Source organism: Lampetra fluviatilis, chromosome 10, assembly GCF_964198595.1.
Source record: "Lampetra fluviatilis chromosome 10, kcLamFluv1.1, whole genome shotgun sequence".
NCBI lineage: Eukaryota > Metazoa > Chordata > Hyperoartia > Petromyzontiformes > Petromyzontidae > Lampetra > Lampetra fluviatilis.
Window position 1 is genome coordinate 8,260,369 of NC_136284.1, and position 20,110 is coordinate 8,280,478.

The window sequence follows — 20,110 nt, forward strand, 5'->3', positions numbered from 1 at the left end:
AATGGTCTTTTCGGATGCGAAACCCCTGACTCTGAGATCATGCTGACCCTGTGAGGGAAGGGCCCTGCCCAGTGTTCACATCGCAGGGCACGAGAGTCCACAGGGACTGCAGTGAAACCTGCATAGCTGATGATTCAATGCAGGAGCCCCTGGGCTGCCTACCCCATGCCCCACCGCCCCCCTGCCCCCATCACTTCACAGCTGCAGCTTATAATGTCACATTGTATCAGATTGCAGCTCTCGGGCACATTTTAAGCGGGGGTCTGCGCAATCTTTCTTTTCATCTCTCGTGGCAGCTTATAGTGCACTACAAAGTGTTTTTTTTCTCTTCTCTCTATGCGCATTTTCACCGAATGCATGACCACTGTGTAGCAGGGCCATCCCTCCAGACGCCTTTGATAGCCCCTCCCCCACAACTACTTCCCTGGCACGTAGCCGCCTTGCTCTGCTTACCTTGTCAATTGTTGCCTCGGCCAGAAGCCGCGATTTGAAAGCTCAAACCCTCGAGGTTGATCTTGCATTCTTTTTTTTATTGAATGCGGTATATCCTCCCCCGCATATCCTCCTCGCCAGGGCATCGAGCTGTACGAGTGCATACGTGAAAAAGGACGGCTGCGTGAACGTCTGTAACATACGGCGGTTAGGTCCATGTGTCCACACATTGGTGAATTGGACAAAAATGAAGCGCACACTGCTTTGAGCGCGGGGGAAATGCTTCACCATGCTTTAGCAGTTAGCAACTGAACTACTAAACTAAAACTATTTTATTTTATCAGGTAAGGTCCACTGAGCTACATAGCTCTTTTTCAGAAGCAACCTGCCCACAAATTATAGCTCAACGAAGTGGCTTATCACGTGGAAATTTCTAGCAGCCAAATACTCTTAAGCACATGTTTATGAATGTGGAGGGAGAAACCGGAGGACCTGGAGGAAAATCCACGCGACCATGGGGAGAACTAGCAAACTCCAAATACACAGGCGTCAGGGTCGGGATCGGAACCCACGACCTCCGGTATACCAGGCGAGGGAGTTAACATCTCCTAGCCACCATGGTGCCCAACTGCACGCGAGATTACGAACGCGTGACTGCTGCGCATGAGGTCATCCGTCTCACCGTGCACAGACACCGCACTGGGAGCGAGCAGTGAAGCGGTCAATGGCGCACATGCGACGGGTCAGATATGCCACTTGGGACTGTGCTCTCTCGTTCATTTCATTTCTTTGCTTTGGCCGTCGACATGAAGCGCGGCGGCTAAGAAGGCACGGAAACTTGAACCTGCTCCCAGGGTCCGCCTGTTTTTCTATTTGCATCCCAGCCCGCGCGCATCTTCCTGTTGTGATGGGGTTTCTCGTCATGAACAGAAACTTGCTGGTATCGAATGCTGAAACAAAAAGGGGTAAGCAATGGGCTGATGTATGTTTGTATGTTGAACTTCTTTCGCACCGTACGTAGCCAACCGTGCTAATTGGTTGGCTAGTCGGAGGTGCGGGGGACTACACTTGTATTTTATTTCTACGTGGTTAAATGCACCATTGTTTTTATTTGTTGTTTTATTTGTTTTTACTGCAATAATGTGAAGCCCCAGACAAGACGAGTATTATTAATATATTATGTTGAACTAATTTCACATCGTGCTTTGACAACCGTGCTAATCGGAGATGATTAGCAGGATAGCACGAGAAGATCTTTCTTGAGAATAATCAGAGAAAGGCGATTGAGATTTTTCTGGACATGTAATGAGAAAACCAGAGACTGATTGTAATGTTTTGAGTGGGGGAAAACGACAGGCACAACAAGCCTGGGAAGGTGGCGAATCAAGTACGCCAGCGATTTGAACGATTGGATACAACTCGGAGTATCGAATGCAACGTTTTTGAGTGATATCGTGGAGAGAGCTAAGTGGAAGAAGGTCACCATCGCCAACACCTTTGAGTAAGGATACTGCACATTGAGAGAACTGAAGGGCCTTTTATTTTGAAGCCTCTTATTTTGTAAGAATTTTGTTGAAGGGACTCGGCCCATTGTTTCTGGTGTTGGGCAAGGGCAGGAAAACGTCGTGTTTTTGGAACAGTATTCATTCGCCGGACCAAATTGACCACCCACCGAAAATGGACATTGTCTAAAAATAAACAGAGCTTCCCTGCAGGGCGTTTAACAGGAAAAAAAGAGAAAAGAAAACATCCAGTTGTAGGGTTGTTCGGTTTCCGCTGTGCAAGCAGAGTGCAGCTTTAACGTAAACTCCTGAAGCGGTAGTGGTCGCGTTGATGTAGTAAATGTGGTCAATGTGACAACATTTGTGACAAAATCACTCGCAGTGCACCCCAACCTACACACATTTCAGCAAAGTAGATTGTGAGCCCGAATAGTGCTTGGATGGGCGGTGGCAATGCATACAACGGGTGCGTTACAGGCTGCTGCGGTGTTCCCGTTGGTAGCAGATAGTACTGCAGCAGCAAAATTCATCGTTGTACCGTACTTCTATGCGCCAGCGTTCTACGCTGCTGCCCGTCTTCAGCAAGCATTACTGACCAGTGTGGTGAAGTATGGTCAAGAGGCTGCTGTACGTGTGCAATGCGGTAGCGACTGCACAGGCTGTTGGTTAGAGTGGCACATCACACACATACACATGGTGTGTCACCAGAACCCTAGCAAATGCTGCAGCCACAAGTTAAATATATATATGCGTTGTCTTTAATAACAATAATACCCTCAATTTAGCTGGGAAAACCGTAATGACTCAAGGATCTCTTTTTCAGGAGGGTCCCGCTTTGGGATGTTTGGCCAATTACAGCTCCTCACAGATGGATTCAAGAATCAATTTCTCTTCTGCTGTCTCATGGCCATGTCACAGCCCAGGCTTATAACACCCATTCAAGTACCGCCCAGGCTCAGCTTTGCTTAGTCTCTGACATCTGACGACACCGGGTACATTCGATGGATATTTATTGTGCTTTGCAAAGGCGTGTTACGCAGCCTACAGCTGCTGCTTCCGCTGCTGTTGTTCCATTTGAATACGTTCCCGTTAAATAACAATGGAATTTAACAATCCCACTGCAGTCAAGTGCACTGTTGCGAAAGTGGCCATAAGCTCCACCGCAGGCCTCTGTCCTTTTAAAAACGCAATGACGCAGCCATCGCAGTCGTATAAACTTAAACAAAAAAACGATTCTACCATGTAAGGCCCACTGAGCTATATAGCTCTCTTTCAGAAGCTACCTGGCCACAAATGATAGCTCAACGAAATGGTTTATCACGTGCAAATTTCTAGCAGCCAAATACTCGAAACCTACGACCCCTGGCAAGCACTGGCAGTCACCCATCACGAGCACGACCCTGGCTCATGTCTCCTCGGCTTGTGAGACGCGACGAGATCGGGCACGTGTTCAGGGTGATTTGGTCACGAGGCGATATCGCCCTGTGTGTGCCGGGTATTTGTGGGGCTGCTGTCTGTCTCTGGTGAGCCGCGGTGCAGCTGTGTTGGTGCCGAAAGCCATCGTGGCATTCCCCTGGCAATCCGGATCATCTCCCCCCCCCCCCCCCCTTTTTCCAGGGTCACGTTGTGCCCAATGGCTCTAGCCAATTTAATGTGCACGATTTAGCAAGACACCATCTGGGGAGAGGAAGAGAGAGGGGAAAAAAAGTGAAATGATCTTTATCTCGTAAATATGCGCTAAGGCTGTGTCTCCCACAATGTCCAACATTGTTTTAAAGGTTTGTTAACGTGACTAAATAACACTTTAGAGGCATTCCGGATAGTGCCTGTTGTATGGTCGCGACGTCGTCACAGCGATGTCACCAGAGCTCTATCTTATCTTATTTCGATTTATATTGTGCCTAATTGTACATTTTAAGTCCCTTTCACCCATTGACATAGATTCAGACTGGTGTCAGACATACTGGGACACATGGCCTAGTTTTGCATCTACAAGATTCATTATCTATTTAGCATTGGATATGCCAGAGCATTCGGAGTTGCCAACGGGGACAGATGTTTTGTTTGCAAATAATATACAGAGGTCCCTGCAGAGACATATTGCAGGGTACATTTTAAAAATGTGTCATGTGACCTCTGACACCCGAAAGCACAATGGTCAACTCTTGTGAATGATGCCACCATAAAATACAGCACAATTCGGAATATATGCATGTATATACACACAGCATGGAAATGTGACGAGATGCTGCGTATAAAAACAGCGAGTGTCTTTATTTTATAGAGAGGAGTCAAAGACGGCGGCAAAACTAGTAAGGTATTGAGCATGACAGGTAGCCGACAGCACAGATGGCTGGGGAAAGGGAGTTCCAGACAATACGGGCAAGAAAAGCATCAGAGAATGAGTGACCTCTCCCCACACGGTCTTTAAAGTGCCTTTTTAACAGCAGCTGTCAAACTTTGGTAATTCCCTGCAGAAATTAGGTGGGGTGGGCAGCCGGAATTGAATCATTGACTCTGTACAAATTGGCTCGGTGTTGGCGCACAACAAATGCCGGGAAACCCATTCACCCGGCGAAGATAATCACGTACGCATTGCCGCGGACAGCCGCAATGATAAACAAAAAGTGGCGTATAAACGGCGATAACAATTCATAAATAACGGCAATAGTAATAACGGAGGGCAATATCTATAGCAATATCAATGACAATAAACAATATAAGACGCAATAACAATAAATATTTTTTTTTATCGGCGCCATGAGTATTAAGAGTGTGCGGTTTAATAAATTCACAACTAAACTGCGTGTGTGGCTCACGTGTTCATTAATTAAAAGAGCTCTCCGTGCGCAGAACGCTTCGTGCAAGTGCAATTGGGCGAGCTGCGGGCGGGTTTCCTGACGGGATGCCCGATGGTCTTCTCTGCCACCCGTGTGCTCATTTTTTGCGATTCCGCAAAAAAATTTTCCATTTTGGTCGCGGGCGATTGTGTACGGTAAACCAGGGCGTAGCGAATGCGAGGTGAATCCGTGGCCGTAGGTTTCCGCAAATGCACGTCAGTAGAGGCCCGATAAAAAAAAAATTAAGTTTATGTCTTAAAATTCGTGCGTTTGTGCAATATAAAAAGTGTGGGGGCTGGGGGGAAGGAAAGACATCACTGGGCTTTGGCAATGACAAAGTAAAGCGGCTTTTTTATCCATTTATAGTCGATGTGTCAACTCCGGGAAACCTCTGAGAACACTGAAGTGGAACAAGTAGATTTTTTGCGCATTCAACGGAGCATTGTTTGGTGAATGCGCATGCTGTCGAGACTGCGCATGCGAGAGCAGTCGGTGAGCACCTATTAAGGCCAGCACACCGAACGAGTGAGCATTTAGCCGAGTCCGAGTCGCTTTCGTCACACACTGATTGTGCCGCACCTATTGGGTGCTCATTTCAGGCCGAGCTGACCTAGCGAAGGTCCAGGCCATGTCCGTAACCCAAATACGATCGTCTGTGCAGCCTCGCGTGGCTCAGCGTCTCTCTGCGTGCTCGCAATCCGGTTGAGCGTCGGAAACGAGAAGCGCCGTTCCAAACGAGCGCTGGGGAATTACGAAGCCCTTCCTGCCGGGTCACCGAGGCCAACTGAGGCCAATTGAGACCATGGCCTGCTGCGAAATGCACAGCTGCTCGTATTCAATCTCGCCGGGGAGTTTTGAGGTCCGCGGGGACCGACATTGCTGATGCAGCATTGGCAGCGAGCGGCAGCAGCAGCCGCAGCAGCGTCCGAGCGGGGAAAAAAGATAGTGCCCACCCCGAGCCAGTCCCGCCGACGGCGCGGAAATTTTTGTGCTGCCGAAAATCACGTGGAACGTATTTTTTTTTAAGTCGCCGTGTGGCGTAACGACGCTCCGCGGAGGTGTTAATCGTCCTCGAGTCTCCCGCTTTCACGGTGAGATGCGTTGAAGAAATATTGTGGAATTTGTTCTCCGTACGATCATCGTCCGCGTCGCGATACGTTTATATTAGGTGCACCATTTGGCCCCGAGACAGGCGATTAAGATACATTAAGGCTTCATTCCCGTGGCCCAATATGGGAGCGTCGAGCAATTACATTTTATGGCAACGACCCGGGACTTTAATACGGGAATCCGTCTTATCAAAAGTTAAATAGAACCCCTTAACCTAAATGGAATCTGAAACACTGTATACATATTTAGGTGATCATTAACTGTTTATCGTTTGCTCCGTTAATGGATGGTGATGATGATAAATGGCAAACTATTTCTGTTTTTCAACCTTTTCAGATCCTGACGCTGCATCTATCCCTCCCCGCTTCTCCTCGCGCACACAAGTTGGTGGCTTTGCCGTTTGCCAGCAGATGGTGCACTTTCCGATTATCATATTAAATGGAAACGGAATGAGCGACGAACACCCATTTGGCCCGTAACAACATTACGCTAATGATTATGGCTGCGAGCTTGCGCTCTGTTAATGCTCGTGCCTGGCTAATGGGCACGGCAGTCGTGATTAAACCTTTTAAACCTCCCTCGGAATTTTTAATGAACCGCCAAGTTAGAGCTGAGCATGGAGTTAAAGGGGTTAACCGGCTAATATTTCAGCGGGTCCTTTGCACCCCTGCGCAAAGACTATGGTTATTAAAACATATTGCGGCAATATTCCTTGGTGCGGGAGAGGTAAAGGCGGCGCGGCTGCGCGCTCAGCGGCTCGTCGGCCGCTGCGATGCGAAGCCGCCGTGAACTTGTGTGCGTTAGAGAGGCAGGGTTGCTGGGTGGGGAGAGAGGCATTCGTCGTCTCTTGGATGCCGTTCTCCGCTCTGCTGTCTCCCCCACCGTATTTAGGAACTTCCTTCCTCCAGCCATTCGTGCTGTCGAGTCCCTGCACCTGTTAGAAGCGCTGGCGATTGTGTGCCTAGGTCATCGGGCAAGTTCGAAAAATTACAAAATAATTATGAAGCTGAACCTGGGAAAAAAAAAATGTCTCTTTTGTAACTACAGGATTCCAGGTCCCTCGAGCAAAAGTTGATCAATCTTAATTGGTCACTCATCAGCCAGGGTTAATCCACTGTTGAATGAAGGCCTCCTCAAGGTACCACCACATTTCACCATCCTGCAATCTAATAATCCACCAAGCCACCTGCACGCAAGCTTTTATTATTCGAATTGTCTTCTACTCTTATTCTTGGTTCTTTCGGCGATGATTGCTTGTGTTGCAGTCGAAACGTCGTGAGAATTGTTATTGTTTTATATTTATATTATTTTATTATTTCCCTTCTACGTGACTTTACCAAAATAACCAAGAATATGAATCCCTGCAGTCACGAAAGCTTTAAATCAAAATACCTTCTACTCTGTTGAATTTTTGAGTTGTATAAAAATATCAGCAGAGAATGTTTTTTTTTACTTGGAGCCAAGAGTTTAGGAGCCACGGGCAATTGCAGAGTTAGTTTGTTTGGCGCCCAGCGAGATTCACTGATGGGGTCCATGCTGGCAAACTGTCATGACACTTAGCATAGCGCCGCTATCACCGCTGCAGTGTGGGCCCGTCAGTGGCAAATGTGGCTGGGGAGCTTTTCAATTGCGCCTTCAAGGCCTCGTTGCATTTTTAATGCCGAGTTGGAAAAATCGTGGGGATGACTCCAGAAATTCAAGATGTTTTCTCCCGATAACCCAGACGTTGTTTGTTCCATGACACAGCAATGCTAACTTCCAAAAAGCAATGCGTCTGTCGCCTCATGACTTTGCCTATTGCAGTTCTAATACATTGCATGTGGCCGGGAATTAAACTCTGGTTGTCGGGTTCGTAGCGCAGCACATAACCCACACCCCGCACCGACCAGTGTGGTGAAGTATGGTCAAATAAACCCTACGGCCTGCATGTCATGGAAAGGCGTTCATAAAACGGATTGACAAAGGGGATGTGTATATATTGTATGGCGTTTTTATTGTTTGTTTAATTTTTTTTTACTTGTGTCTGCTTATACTTTTCCCATTCTGCCCAGACCATAAATATGGGATGGGTATTTAAAACTGATGTGCACGTTGAAGCTCCGAATGCCAAATTGCATGCAGCTGGGCGACCTGTCAATAAGTGAAACTCTTGACGCTCACTCCCCGCGTGCCCCAGACCTTGTCCAGCCGCAGTCGCTTCTGACTTGCGGTCGTGTTTGTTTCACGTGAGAGCGATTAGCCGTGCAGCGGCCTCGGCTTAATATGCGTGACCAGGTCAGCGAAGCCCCGGGGGCTGTGTCGTGTGTCCCATCCGCACGTGCAGGGAACCAGGGGAAGAGAGCGCTCTCCCATCTCTACAAATTGTTCACGCACGTTCTGTATGTAATCCGCAAGTGGCGATATCAAAGATTCTCTCCCTGTGTGTGTGTGTGTGACCGTGGCTGCGAACTGTCAAGCAACGTGAGCGTGTAACTTTGCACTGACCAAAATATAAAGAATGAAGGTGGCGAGTGGGTGGGTTGTATCTGAAATCACCAACTCTTAAACGCAGCAACTCAACGGCTAAATCACTTCTCTCATAGTTGCCCTTCATAGGTTAATGCACAAAGATGAACGGCGCGATTCATTCAAAGGCACGGCCCCGCCGATTTCGAATATGCCCCTTTTACTTTATTCTCAACAGGTGACTGAATATTTTAACAGCAACTGCTCCATTTCTTACGGTGGAGCATTACATATTTTAAGAGGTGTATTGAGATTGGTGGGAGACGTGTGCAATTGAGTCGTCGAGATGAAATGTTGATTTCTTTGAAACCCATTCCCGGTATTGCAATGGGGTGTCTGTAGATGGATCGCCCTGTATATTTAGCATGGACTGTACTCGTAACCGGCGATGTGGCGGTTAGCGCACTGCACCATGAATGCAGCAATTCAAGTTTGATCCGCCCCCCCCCTGCCATGGCTAACATCCAGTGGTATCTGAAACAAGTCCTGGGTCTTTGCCTGTCTCCCTAGCTCTGGCCAGCACGGTGAAGTATGATCAAATAACCCCCATGACTGACACGGTGTGGGGGGGGGGGACACACAATCCAGGAGTGGTTTGACAAAGTGTTATTTTAGTTACCAGCGAGTCGCAAAGCTTCACCTGCAATTCCAGCTTGGGCGTCGTGCTTCACGGATTCACAGTTAACTGGGGTCGTGTGGGGGGTGACGGTGGTAGGCACGACACTTTAAAGCAAATTTGGAACTCTCGGCTGGACCTGCTCTGCGAGTGAAAGTGATTGATATCCAAGCCATCGTTGGTGACCCAGGTCGCTCCTTGCAAATCAGAATACATCCTTTTCTATCCCTCGTCTCTTGAATTATATCACTTGGTTAGACGAAATCAACTTGAACTTGATTCATTACCTGGGGTAACAGTTGAGAAAATAATTTTTTGGTGGGGATTTTCTGATTTATAAGCATCGCTTTAACTGTATTTGTGCCAGGTTTCACCTGCTCGACACTTCCAGAACGTCATTAGAATTGGCATGAGTCACACAGCCAGTCACCATCGTCCCTAGCCATTAGATGCACCCTTATGTTATGCATGAGCACGTGTTTGTGTTTATATACAGGGTAGGAACATGTCACACCGAAGCTTATTTTGAACCTCACCTTATGCGCTGCCATAAATGTTCGTAAAAAATAAATGCATCGATATGATTTACGAAGTGCTTTTGTACGGTGAGTCATCGCTTAACGCGCTTTCGCGAGAACGCGGTTGTTCTATTAGGGAATACTTTTCACATCATGCAGAACATGCCCTTTATAACTCGGAACGCGCACCGTTACAACGCAGCTTCTGAGTTTCTTGAGCTGCGCGGCTGAGCGGTACAATACTCTTTGCAGAATGATACAGTAAAGCGGCGGCGTACCCTCATTTCGGTTCTTGGGAAGACTGCAGGCTGAGTTTATTGTACAGTTGTGATTCAGTAACTCAGTAATTCCTCGCTTAATGCGGTTATTGCTTCACGTGGAACTTTTCAAGAACGCAACTGCCCAGTTAAACGAAGGATCATCACTAATATGTTAAATGTGTGAATTATGCTGCTGTTCAGGAGTGGTGGCTATCCGTTTCGGTTTATTCTGGGCACTCCTGGTTTCCTTCCAAATGCAAATCACTCTTTATAAATTAACCAGTGCTCAAATGTCCCAGTGCAGGGACCCTCATTTGCATGCTCTGTACACACACACACATCCCTTGCTCGATCCACTGCTGGTTGTGGGCCTCCCCCACGCAGTGCCAGGTTGTGAGGATTATTTAACCATATTTCACCACTTTGGCCAGTGCCGTTTGATGACGTCGGGGAATGTAGACCTGGGAGCGTAGAGGTACAGCACAACCGCGGTTGTTTGTGCACTGAGCTCTGCAGCCCATATTGTATACGGCCACAGCCTATGAGAGACCTGTTATGCACGGCGGTCGCCCATCCGGGTACTTAAACGGGCTCAGCCCCGCTTAACTTGCAAGATCTGACAAGATTAGGCACCTTCCTGGTAATCTGGCTTAGACGCTTCAGGAATCAAAACCGTCTTTGTTGTTGTCGTCGTGGTTGTAATCGGGCGATGACATGGCCTAGCGGTAGCTCATTTGCCGCTTATCGCGGAGGTTCCACGGTTCGAATCCGGCAAGCTGCCCTGGTTATTACTGCGATACGAAACGGAGGTGCGAATCACGTTTCAAATTTGACAGGTATCTGCAATTTACTCCATTGGGTTGATATGTGGCAACCATGCCCTCCCGCACTGTGAAATCCTGGCAGGGCTCTCCCTGAATGAGAATCGCGATACTCGGTGACGCTTTATTGGGTGAACGAGCGCAATACAACAATAACAATTTATTGTTGTTCAGGGCTTTTTCCGCCGGAGCATCCAGAAGAACATGGTGTACACATGCCACCGGGACAAGAACTGCGTCATCAACAAGAACACACGCAACCGCTGCCAGTACTGCCGCCTGCAGAAGTGCTTCGAGGTCGGCATGTCCAAGGAGGGTGAGTGAGGAGCACAGATCGACAAGGAGCCACCAGCACACACCGAGACAAAGGTTCCCCCCCCCCCCCCCCCCGTATCGCCTTAAGTAGACCGTTGGGGCAAGAGCTGTTCGCGAGCACATGAGTTGCTGGGTGGTTGGCACCACGCCCGACCGCCTTCGTCTCTCCATTGCTGACGTTTACAAGCCGCGCCAGGTGCTCGCTTGAGGCCCAGTTGACCGAGGGGAGGCCCCGCGACCGCTTCGGCCATTCCTCGCTACTGATGCTGGCCGTGAAAAATGAATCGATTTCAGGTCGCCGGGTTTGTAGTGCGGTTGTGCCAACCAACCGTCCCTCCGCTCCGCACGTGCACACGTGAGACAGCGTTCGCCTCTCGTTAAAGTAGAGGTCGAAGGTTGTTAGCGCTGAATCTTGCTCTCGTTGCCGTCCGCCCTCGCCCCCGCCCCCGCTGCGTCGCGTGCATGACGCAGCGGTGCGGAACGACCGCAACAAGAAGCGGAAGGAGGCGCCGGTGGTGGTGGCGGCAGTGCGCGGCCCCGAGGTGCCGCCTGAGCGATACGAGCTGAGCTGCGAGCAGGAGCAGCTGGTCGACAAGATCCGCAAATCTCACCAGGAGACTTTCCCGTCGCTGTGCCAGCTTGGCAAGTACACCACGGTGAGTTGGGGGCCGGCCGGGCGGGTGGGCGCAGGGTATGTGGGCACACATGTCGAACTCGAGCAAAGTGACACGAAAGAGGTTCAGCTTTGAAATGTCATTCTGCTCTTTTTGCGTATGCGGTGACGTGGCCCAGAGCACTTGCACTTTCGCGGCTCAAAAAGGCTGCCCTTGGTTAACACCGCGGGTGTAGTGACTGGAAAATAAACACCCACCTGCTTCTAGATTTGAAGCTTTCGTGACTGCAAGGATTCATATTCTTAGGTTTTTTCGGTAAAGTCACGTAGGTAAAAAATTAAAATTAATAAAAGTAAAATGAAAATAAAATAAAAATCACGACGTTTCGGAGGCAACACAAGCTTCCGTGCTTCACAGTGGATATTAAAGTTCCAGGGAATTCATTCTCAAGGAATGGATTGCGTGCCGGCACCACGTTTCAAACTTGAAAGATTACCCTCAAATTTCTCGATACACGTGGCAACCATCACCCCCCCTACTGGCAGACTCATGCCCACTTGCAGGCCAGTGGCTGAGTCGCTTTGTGCCAGAAAGGGACAGCTGCCACTTGGGTTGCCCTTTAAATGTTTGAAAGGAGATGTCCTGAGGCATTTGGGCAACACATAAATGCCAAGGTTATTATTATTATTATGTCTATTGTATTGTTTTTGGTCATTTCCTTCATGAGTAATTATATCAAATCATCCCTTAGATCTGGTGCTTCCAGATGTACTACTTGGGAGGCGCATCATGTCACCGAATATACAACATACGACAGAAACGACATTTGAAGGCGAAACTTCTTCAGCGTCACTTGATTTGAGTTCACGTTCTGACCCACACCCTGCTGGACATCCGTGACCAAGAGCTTTGTGGCTCATCAGATTCCTCCATTATCAATAAATATATTGATTCTGAAATAGTCTGCATGTAATGCTAAACGTGATATAGCCATGTGGGCCTGTGGGCTTGTGGTCGCCAGCCCACCTTGAAACATGACATGCATTCAGCACGCAGAGTTAAAAAGTATATATTCCTATTGTGTTGTCGGTATCATGAGATGAAGCATCAATTCGTAACTATCACAGAGCATTGCAATCACTCCGTGTGTTTGAGAACAATGGTCCCGCGGAAGTTGCTTTCGGAAAACTATTTCTGAAATCCCTTCAGCACTGTTATGCACGCATTGCTTCCTAGACATGTTTATTGCTTGGTAATGAAACCGCAATTTTTCAATCTCAGAGCTGCAATTTAGACAAATTAGGCGATTGGATAAATTGTATTATTTACGTGGGGAAAGAAACATCCTTTAAGCTGTTTGACATGAATGACCCTCGGAGGAACCCTGGTGAAAAAAAGTTCCCGCACATAACTCGTAACATTGCCGACGATGAGTAGCAAAGACGCTTGAGGAAAACGGCATTCAAGTAACACTGGCAGCAGGTAACACAGAAATAAAAAACACCAACTCACGTGGGGCTCGATGACCACATGTGCCGAAAATGGATATATCTCAAAATCAAGGAATGAATTTAAACAGGTCGGGGAAGGAATTTATACTTGAAACGTCAAGTATAACATTGTGCTTGGTGTGGGTTTTTTTGGCAACACCAGCTTGAGTCCATCAACTCACTCCACTCGAGAAGCCAGCTTTAATCACAGGTGGTTGAAATCTATATTCTAATCCAGGTTCTCAGCGGTGCTGGCTCCATGGCTGTGACCTCCTGAGCCACCAGGCCACCTCTGTGCACAGAGGATTAATACAAGAATGAAAACAATGCCCCACACGAGGGACCATTTCCAGGACGTTGCAGTCCAGTGGATTCTGCGTCGTGTGATAATGGGGCTCTACGCGTGAGCATTATTTTGATTGGCAGAATAATGAGAAGATGTGAGGGTTTTTTTGGCATGGAGGCAGGCGAGCGAGTAGGACATTTGACGCTCTTTGTCTCCCTGTATTGGAGTGGTGGTATAGTCGTAGCTCTGAATCTGGCAACTAAAGTTCGATTCTCCACCACAGCAAACATCCGTGACAAATTACATGAGAACCAGTCCTGCCCTTCCATGCAGTCCACACTAACCAGTTTGGTGAAGTATGCTTAACAACTACCCGTGACTGACATGATATGGAGAGGCTTTCATCCATTGGTGGATTGATAATAACTGTCATTTCTTTGTCTACTTTGCGTCGATGACTTTGTGACCACATTGGAGCTGCAGGTATGAGCTCAGAAAATCCCTGAGCCATGTGGCACCCGTTTTGTGAAAATCGTAAAAATGTTCACACGCAGTCGATGCCTCGCGCCCATTCAAACTCACCCTTAAAAAGTAACGTGAAGAATGATTTTTAAGTTGGATCATGCGCATTCCTGATTCAGAATTCGCCACCCGTACATACGTACACACATACGCACGTACGCCCGTGGACATACGGTCCAACAAAATGCTAACAGCACCGTGCCGACCGCACGTTTAGGAGGCTCTCGCCAAAGGAAGCTTATTTTAGCCTTGGCCGTTCGCGACGGTGTCTAAAATGATCCTTGTTGAGCGTGTAACTCCTGTAATGTTATTGCAATAATTAGCAGCCCCAGAATGTCATGCGCACATGTAAAAAAATAAATCGCTTGTTAAAAGTGTAACGGTCCCCTGTAGGTCATAGGTACCCTTTGGGCACGGCTGAGTGTGGGTGCGGTTATCTGAATCATTAGACCTGGCACGAGCGTGTGTCCGCTGCGACCGCCGCGGCCTCTGGAGGGGAGGGCTCACCGCCGCCGTCGTGCGCTAAGGGGAATGCTTTTTGAGCAGCTGTGCCAGCGTCCCTGGGCAAGGCATGCACACCATGGGAGATGCGCGCACCCATACTTCCACAAATGTGGAAAGATCAAAGAATTGCCGAACTGCTGATGTCGCTTCCATTCGTTCAGCGTCTACTGCTGCCCCCTTTGATTGGTTGGGATAAAAACGTAGCATTCCATTGCAGTGTGTTTCAAAACTGTTGCTTTTCCATCCTGCCATACAAAAGAAGAAAAAGAAGGGCCAGGGGATGCTGGTGCACGAACTAAGAACCCCGTTGGGCCAGCAGTGAATATGTAACAGAGGGCTACATGGCAGCAGACGCGGTCTCTCCCTTGTAGTCTGCAGTGCGATGCCCTCCTTACTCGCTGCATTAACATCAGCCATGGTGACGATCTTGCCAAGTTGTCACCGTCTGTCGCGATGCTGCGAAATAGCAATCCCATCAAGCACCTTGCACGTTAGCTGATTTCGTCAATCCATACCCCTACTGAAGTCCTCTCGGGTACGTTGCCTTACATCGCTGACGCTCCGCTGTTAGTCTCGACCACCGGCCATCATCTCTTTGTTTGTTTTTCGCCATCATCCCTTTGTTTGAGGTTTCATGAAAATGTCTGCTGCCGTGTGACCGAAATGGCCACACGGCAGCAGACAACCTTGGTCTTCTTCTTTCGTATGACTGATGGAGATGCAGAGGGACGACAACTACAATTTCACATTCAGATGGTCAAGCCAGATAACCATGTCAGGAGCAGCGGAGTGTGTCGCTGTAATGTGTCCTTCGTATTTTTGGATTGCTAGATGTTAACTACCTCGCCTGGTATACAGGAGGTCGTGGGTTCAATCCCAACCCTGACGCCTGCTGTATATTTGGAGTTTGCGTGTGCTCCTCGCGGTCGCGTGGATTTTTCTCCGGGTCCTCCGGTTTTTTCCTTTACATTTAGAATCAACATCGCGCGTTTAGATTATTTGGCTGCTGTAAATTTCCACATGATCAGCCGCTTCGTTGAGCTATCATTTGTGGCAGCCAGGTTGCTTCTGAAAAATATATATCTAGTTCAGTGGGCCTTACCTGGTGAAATAAAAAATAGTTAATATGTTATATGATGTGTTCTGGATCACCACAGTCGCACAGCAGTGCATCCCCACAGAACGAGAGCGAAATTGAATTGAACGTCTCTTGACCGGAACGCTCCGAGGTTACCGACCAGCAGTAGGCAAAGTAGACACAGAACAGGATGTAGCTCCCTGGCGACGGAACGTCAACACAAGCGAGCGGATTTCTGCTGGAAGGCACGGCACAATGATACATATATTAACGTCTCGTGTTGACTTGCACATTAAGATCCGCACCGTATTTTTAGAACAAGCGAAGAGGGTCAGCCGGGTTTGTTGAATGCTGCGATCCAGATTCGCGCACTGACAAAATTGGCTGAAGGCGCATCACCATGGCGATTTTGCCCCGTTGCTGGTGACGAAGAACATGTTGGGTGTATTTTCACCAACAATCGGATTAAATTTATGGTTCCAGTAAAGGGTCCATTGTTTGTTGGATTTGTTTTCTTAAGTGAGAAATTATAAATGTTATTTTTCCATGGGACAGAAGTGATGTACATATTCTTAAACACAATCATCGGCCGCGGATGAAGTCTGCTTATTAAATTTGTGAAATGCAGAATAACCAAGTCAGAACTTCTCGCTTGAAACAGGATGATCCATTTATAGACACTCCTATTAAATATCAATGCCCCTTCGCTTTCTTGCCACTAAATGTTGAAGTCAATTTAATCAGCTATGTTGGCCAAAGTGTATGGTTGAGAGAGCTAAAAGATTTAAGTGTAGTTAAAAGATCCAAGTGTATTATTGCATTTGGTGAGAGATATGTAGACAGAGGCTTTGAAATAAAATCTTGTGTAATTTCTCCCTATAATTTTAGTGGGGTATCTAGAAATGGATGACCCTCATTCTGAGATTTCTTCCTTCTCATTCGTTCCACCTTAGCGTCGCCGTTGTTTATGCCCGCCCGACGGTACCGTTAAGACGCTTTCACGAAATGACTGATGCGACCATTCGAGCGGTCACCATCGTTTTCTCAACTTGGACCGAATGGGGGTGGTGGGGGGGGGGAGCACGATAGTGATTGAAGCGCACCCCCCCTTCCCCCTGCTCTCTCTCTCTTGCCCTCTCTGGAAAAATAATAATAAGTCATTTCAAAAAAATTATGGTGGGGAAACGCATATGGGGCCGGCTGCCGGGTGTCCGTACGGCGTAGAAAATAAGCTGCGATCTGCCGGTTCAGAGGTCAGGCAGCCCAAGGGCACACATGGGCCCTGTCATCCATCAAGGAAACACTCAATCCATCATCGGAGAGGAAGGCCCTTTTAGCCTGCCCACGGGCGAGCGGGGCCGCGTGGCCGCAGCCGCCGCCGTGTTAATAACCGTTAGAGTCACACGCTGAAAAATAAGGGCTTTGTTAACGAAGACGGAAAATAGATTGTCCTCCAACAGGCACCAGAAACAGGGCCAGGGTTGTGGGGCCTTGTGAGCAGCGACGTAATGGGTTTACGGTACAGCCCCGTAGGGTCTGGTTGGTGCTGCCCCCCCCTCCAACCATCCTCCCTCTCTCTCTCTACTGAAGGTTCAGCCTCCCTTTCTAAATTCTTAGAGTCAAGACATTGGGCTCTGTCGCCGCTGCCCCCTCCTGAGTTGTTGTAGATCCCCCCCCCCGCGCCTCGTTAAACAAGGTCACTCTGCGGGGTTGTTTGGGGTTAGCGAGTGTTGGATTGGGGTTTTGGCGAATGTCGGATTCTCGGAAGTCCTCCTTTTTAGAGCCGCACTTTGAAGGCTTTGTGACGCCGTCGTTTCAGACCCCGCCGCGCTCCCCCTTGAGAATTGTGCTCCGCACTCGCGCTTGAGGTTTAAAAAAAAAATTTGAAGACGAAAACAAAACCCAAAAATTCCCACTCGTGTGGGGCGAGGTGGGAGGAACATGGAGAAAGGGGGGGGGGTGTCAGGTTGCTTAAGCTTTAAAAGACTGCGCCCATTAATTATCTTGATTCCTTTGCGTGCTCTACTGCCTCTTGGCGGCCAAGCGTGGCGATTTCAGCAGTGCATTGCAGGCATTCGGATATTTTTTTCCTGCTACTGTAATCACAACAAAAAAAGGTCCCTGCCACCTTTGTTCTTATCGCTACGTATTTTGATATCACTTGAAGCAGCGGGCCGTGACGCATATTGGAAAAGGCGACCAGATTGTACTTGTGTTGTACTCGTGGAATTAATTGGACAACAACATGGCCTTGAAAAAACGTGCTCGCACATCTGGGTATACCATAGCACAGAGTGACTGGATAATGGTTCACCTTCCCATTCCATTCAATGACTTGTCATGGTTTGGGGTCATAATTCAAGGCAAGATTTAATTATTTTATCTTGTATATATTTTTTACACTGCTTCTTGTTTTTTCTCACTTGTTCTGTCTAAATTGTACAGTTTTGTTCACTCCAGGAACCAAAATGCAACATTGTCAGATAATTTGTACAATGTTGTCATTTCATTTGCGCTAATTTTTGCGTACATTTTTACACGCTCAAATTCAATGGGTCTATGCTGATGAAGTTAATGTAACTTCCCTAGCACGAATAATTAAAGAATAGCTTCTCGTTTCCTCTTATTCGCACTGTCGCGGGTAATTTTCCCAATTAAACGTAATCATTTCACACAACTTGCACACGTACGTGTAAATCATCGGAGATCGATTCCGACGCGTTTCCATCGCACGCGCGTGTAGTGTCGCGAGCGCGAGAAGCGATTCCGACTCGACGAATCGTCTCAACGGATGTGTGTCTGTGTGTGCGCTCCCCGCTCGCGCTCCCTGCAGAACTCGTGCGCGGACCACCGCGTGCAGCTGGACCTGGGCCTGTGGGACAAGTTCAGCGAGCTCTCCACCAAGTGCATCGTCAAGATCGTGGAGTTCGCCAAGCGCTTGCCGGGGTTTCCCAGCCTGACCATCGCCGACCAGATCACGCTGCTCAAGGCAGCCTGCCTGGAGATTCTGGTGAGCCCCCGGTGCCCCTCGCTCGTTCACTCGCTCAACGACTCTTTGCGTTAGCGCACTTGCTGAGTTATCGTCAGGAGCCCTGAGATCTCTATCCACTGCTGGATGAAGGCCTCCCCGAGCCGTCGCCATGTCTGGCGCAACGATCGCTCACTTCTCAAGTTAATGGTCACTCGCTTACCTGCTTAATAAAATCACTCGTTTTGCACTCGTGAATTGTTGTGGAACACTCGGCATCATCATCATCAGCAATCCACTGCGGGATGAAGGCCGTCGCCACTTCTCACGGATCCAGGCCAGCCGCCTGTGATTAACCTGGGCCCTCAAGTGTAGCGACTTGTTTAATGGTCTCAGCGCGATCACTAATGATTGTCGCGCGATGAACGTTACTCTCATGCGCAGAGGATGTGGAAAGGTTGCTTGCCCCCGAACGGATTCTTCCACCTCGTGATGTGACGCTGACATAGCACAATCTGGATAACATGAGGGGAAAAGATAAAAAAAAACTGAGGGAAAAAAAATATGTGATTGTATTGTATGCGCCTGGTTTATTGTGAAATGCAATTCCACAGGGTTAACTTTTTTGTTGTAAATGTCGTCTCTTTTACACTTGCAGCACATTCGCTGATATATTACGCTGCGATCACTGCTGAATATTTCCATTGCCAGGAAATGTAATATTTCGCTGATGTACGTAATTAATTCCGTGGCAGTACAACCCAAGTCGCATGACAAATGGTTGCGTTTCTACGCACGCCGCGTTTAGACGTGCGTAATTATATCGTGGCACCATGTTGTCTCTATTTATTGTAAACAGACGCACGTAAAGGCCACATTTCTTAACGTACAATTGGGTGCCGTCGACTCCAATCTCTTGTCCGTGTATTCTATTTCCCCACCTTCACTGAATGTCAGATTTCCATCAGCCCATGCCGCGAACAGAATGTTGTGTATGAGTCTGTATCTGTTCTTTTTTTACGGTCATATGTTTTTGAGCAATATTTTTTTTGCCAGCTTGTTGAAAAAGATTGTCCTTTAAACTGTCAGGCCCTGCCAGAAAGACAGATTAAGTGACCGCAATTGACCGATACTCGAAGTCATATTTCAATCCCTGTGGGGATGATTTAACCTCGTGTGCTTTCTCTGACCAGCCTAACAATGCATCACGGGCTCTACAGAACAAAAGAAAAGCGCGATATTGTTTTTTTTCTGCGTTCATGCCACCGTTAAGGCCACGGACCATGATGCGGAGAGCATTTTTGGTTTACGAATTTTTTTTTCGCGATTGTTATGCACGTTAACCTCTCTCTCCCGCGTTCCTCCTTGTAGAGAAAGCTGTTCTCACAATGTGTGTTGAAACGTGCGATTGTTGAGAATTTACAAAAATAAATTTGATCGATCATGGAATAAATAAACAGACCTGGTTGTCTCTACATAAATATATATAAAATTGTTAGTTCATCAGCCCATGGTACTTTCCAGACCAATATCGTCACATATTCGACCATCAAATATCCACCCCGATCGTTTAACCGCCCACACCCGGTGCAAGATTTTTGGATTCATCCAACAATTTTAACATATCCGCATGTACCTCGGCGCGCGGCAAATCATCTGCGCAGTACTGTACTGTATTTTATTTATCCGGAGGGCTCAGGCTTGTTAAACAAACACTGCCGGCTAGTCA

The 20,110-nt window shown here is 47.9% G+C and overlaps 1 protein-coding gene across 7 annotated transcripts in view; it reads left to right on the forward strand.

Moving 5' to 3' along the window:
* Positions 1 to 20,110, forward strand: part of LOC144934535 (retinoic acid receptor alpha-A-like) — a 101,545-nt gene that overhangs the window by 76,017 nt on the left and 5,418 nt on the right. For all 7 annotated transcript variants that reach the window (XM_078860419.1, XM_078860421.1, XM_078860425.1 and 4 more), the window contains 3 exons: positions 10,779 to 10,920; positions 11,391 to 11,575; positions 18,247 to 18,423. In XM_078860419.1, the coding sequence (XP_078716545.1) occupies positions 10,779 to 10,920; positions 11,391 to 11,575; positions 18,247 to 18,423 (504 nt within the window). The remainder of the gene's footprint in view (positions 1 to 10,778; positions 10,921 to 11,390; positions 11,576 to 18,246; positions 18,424 to 20,110) is intronic.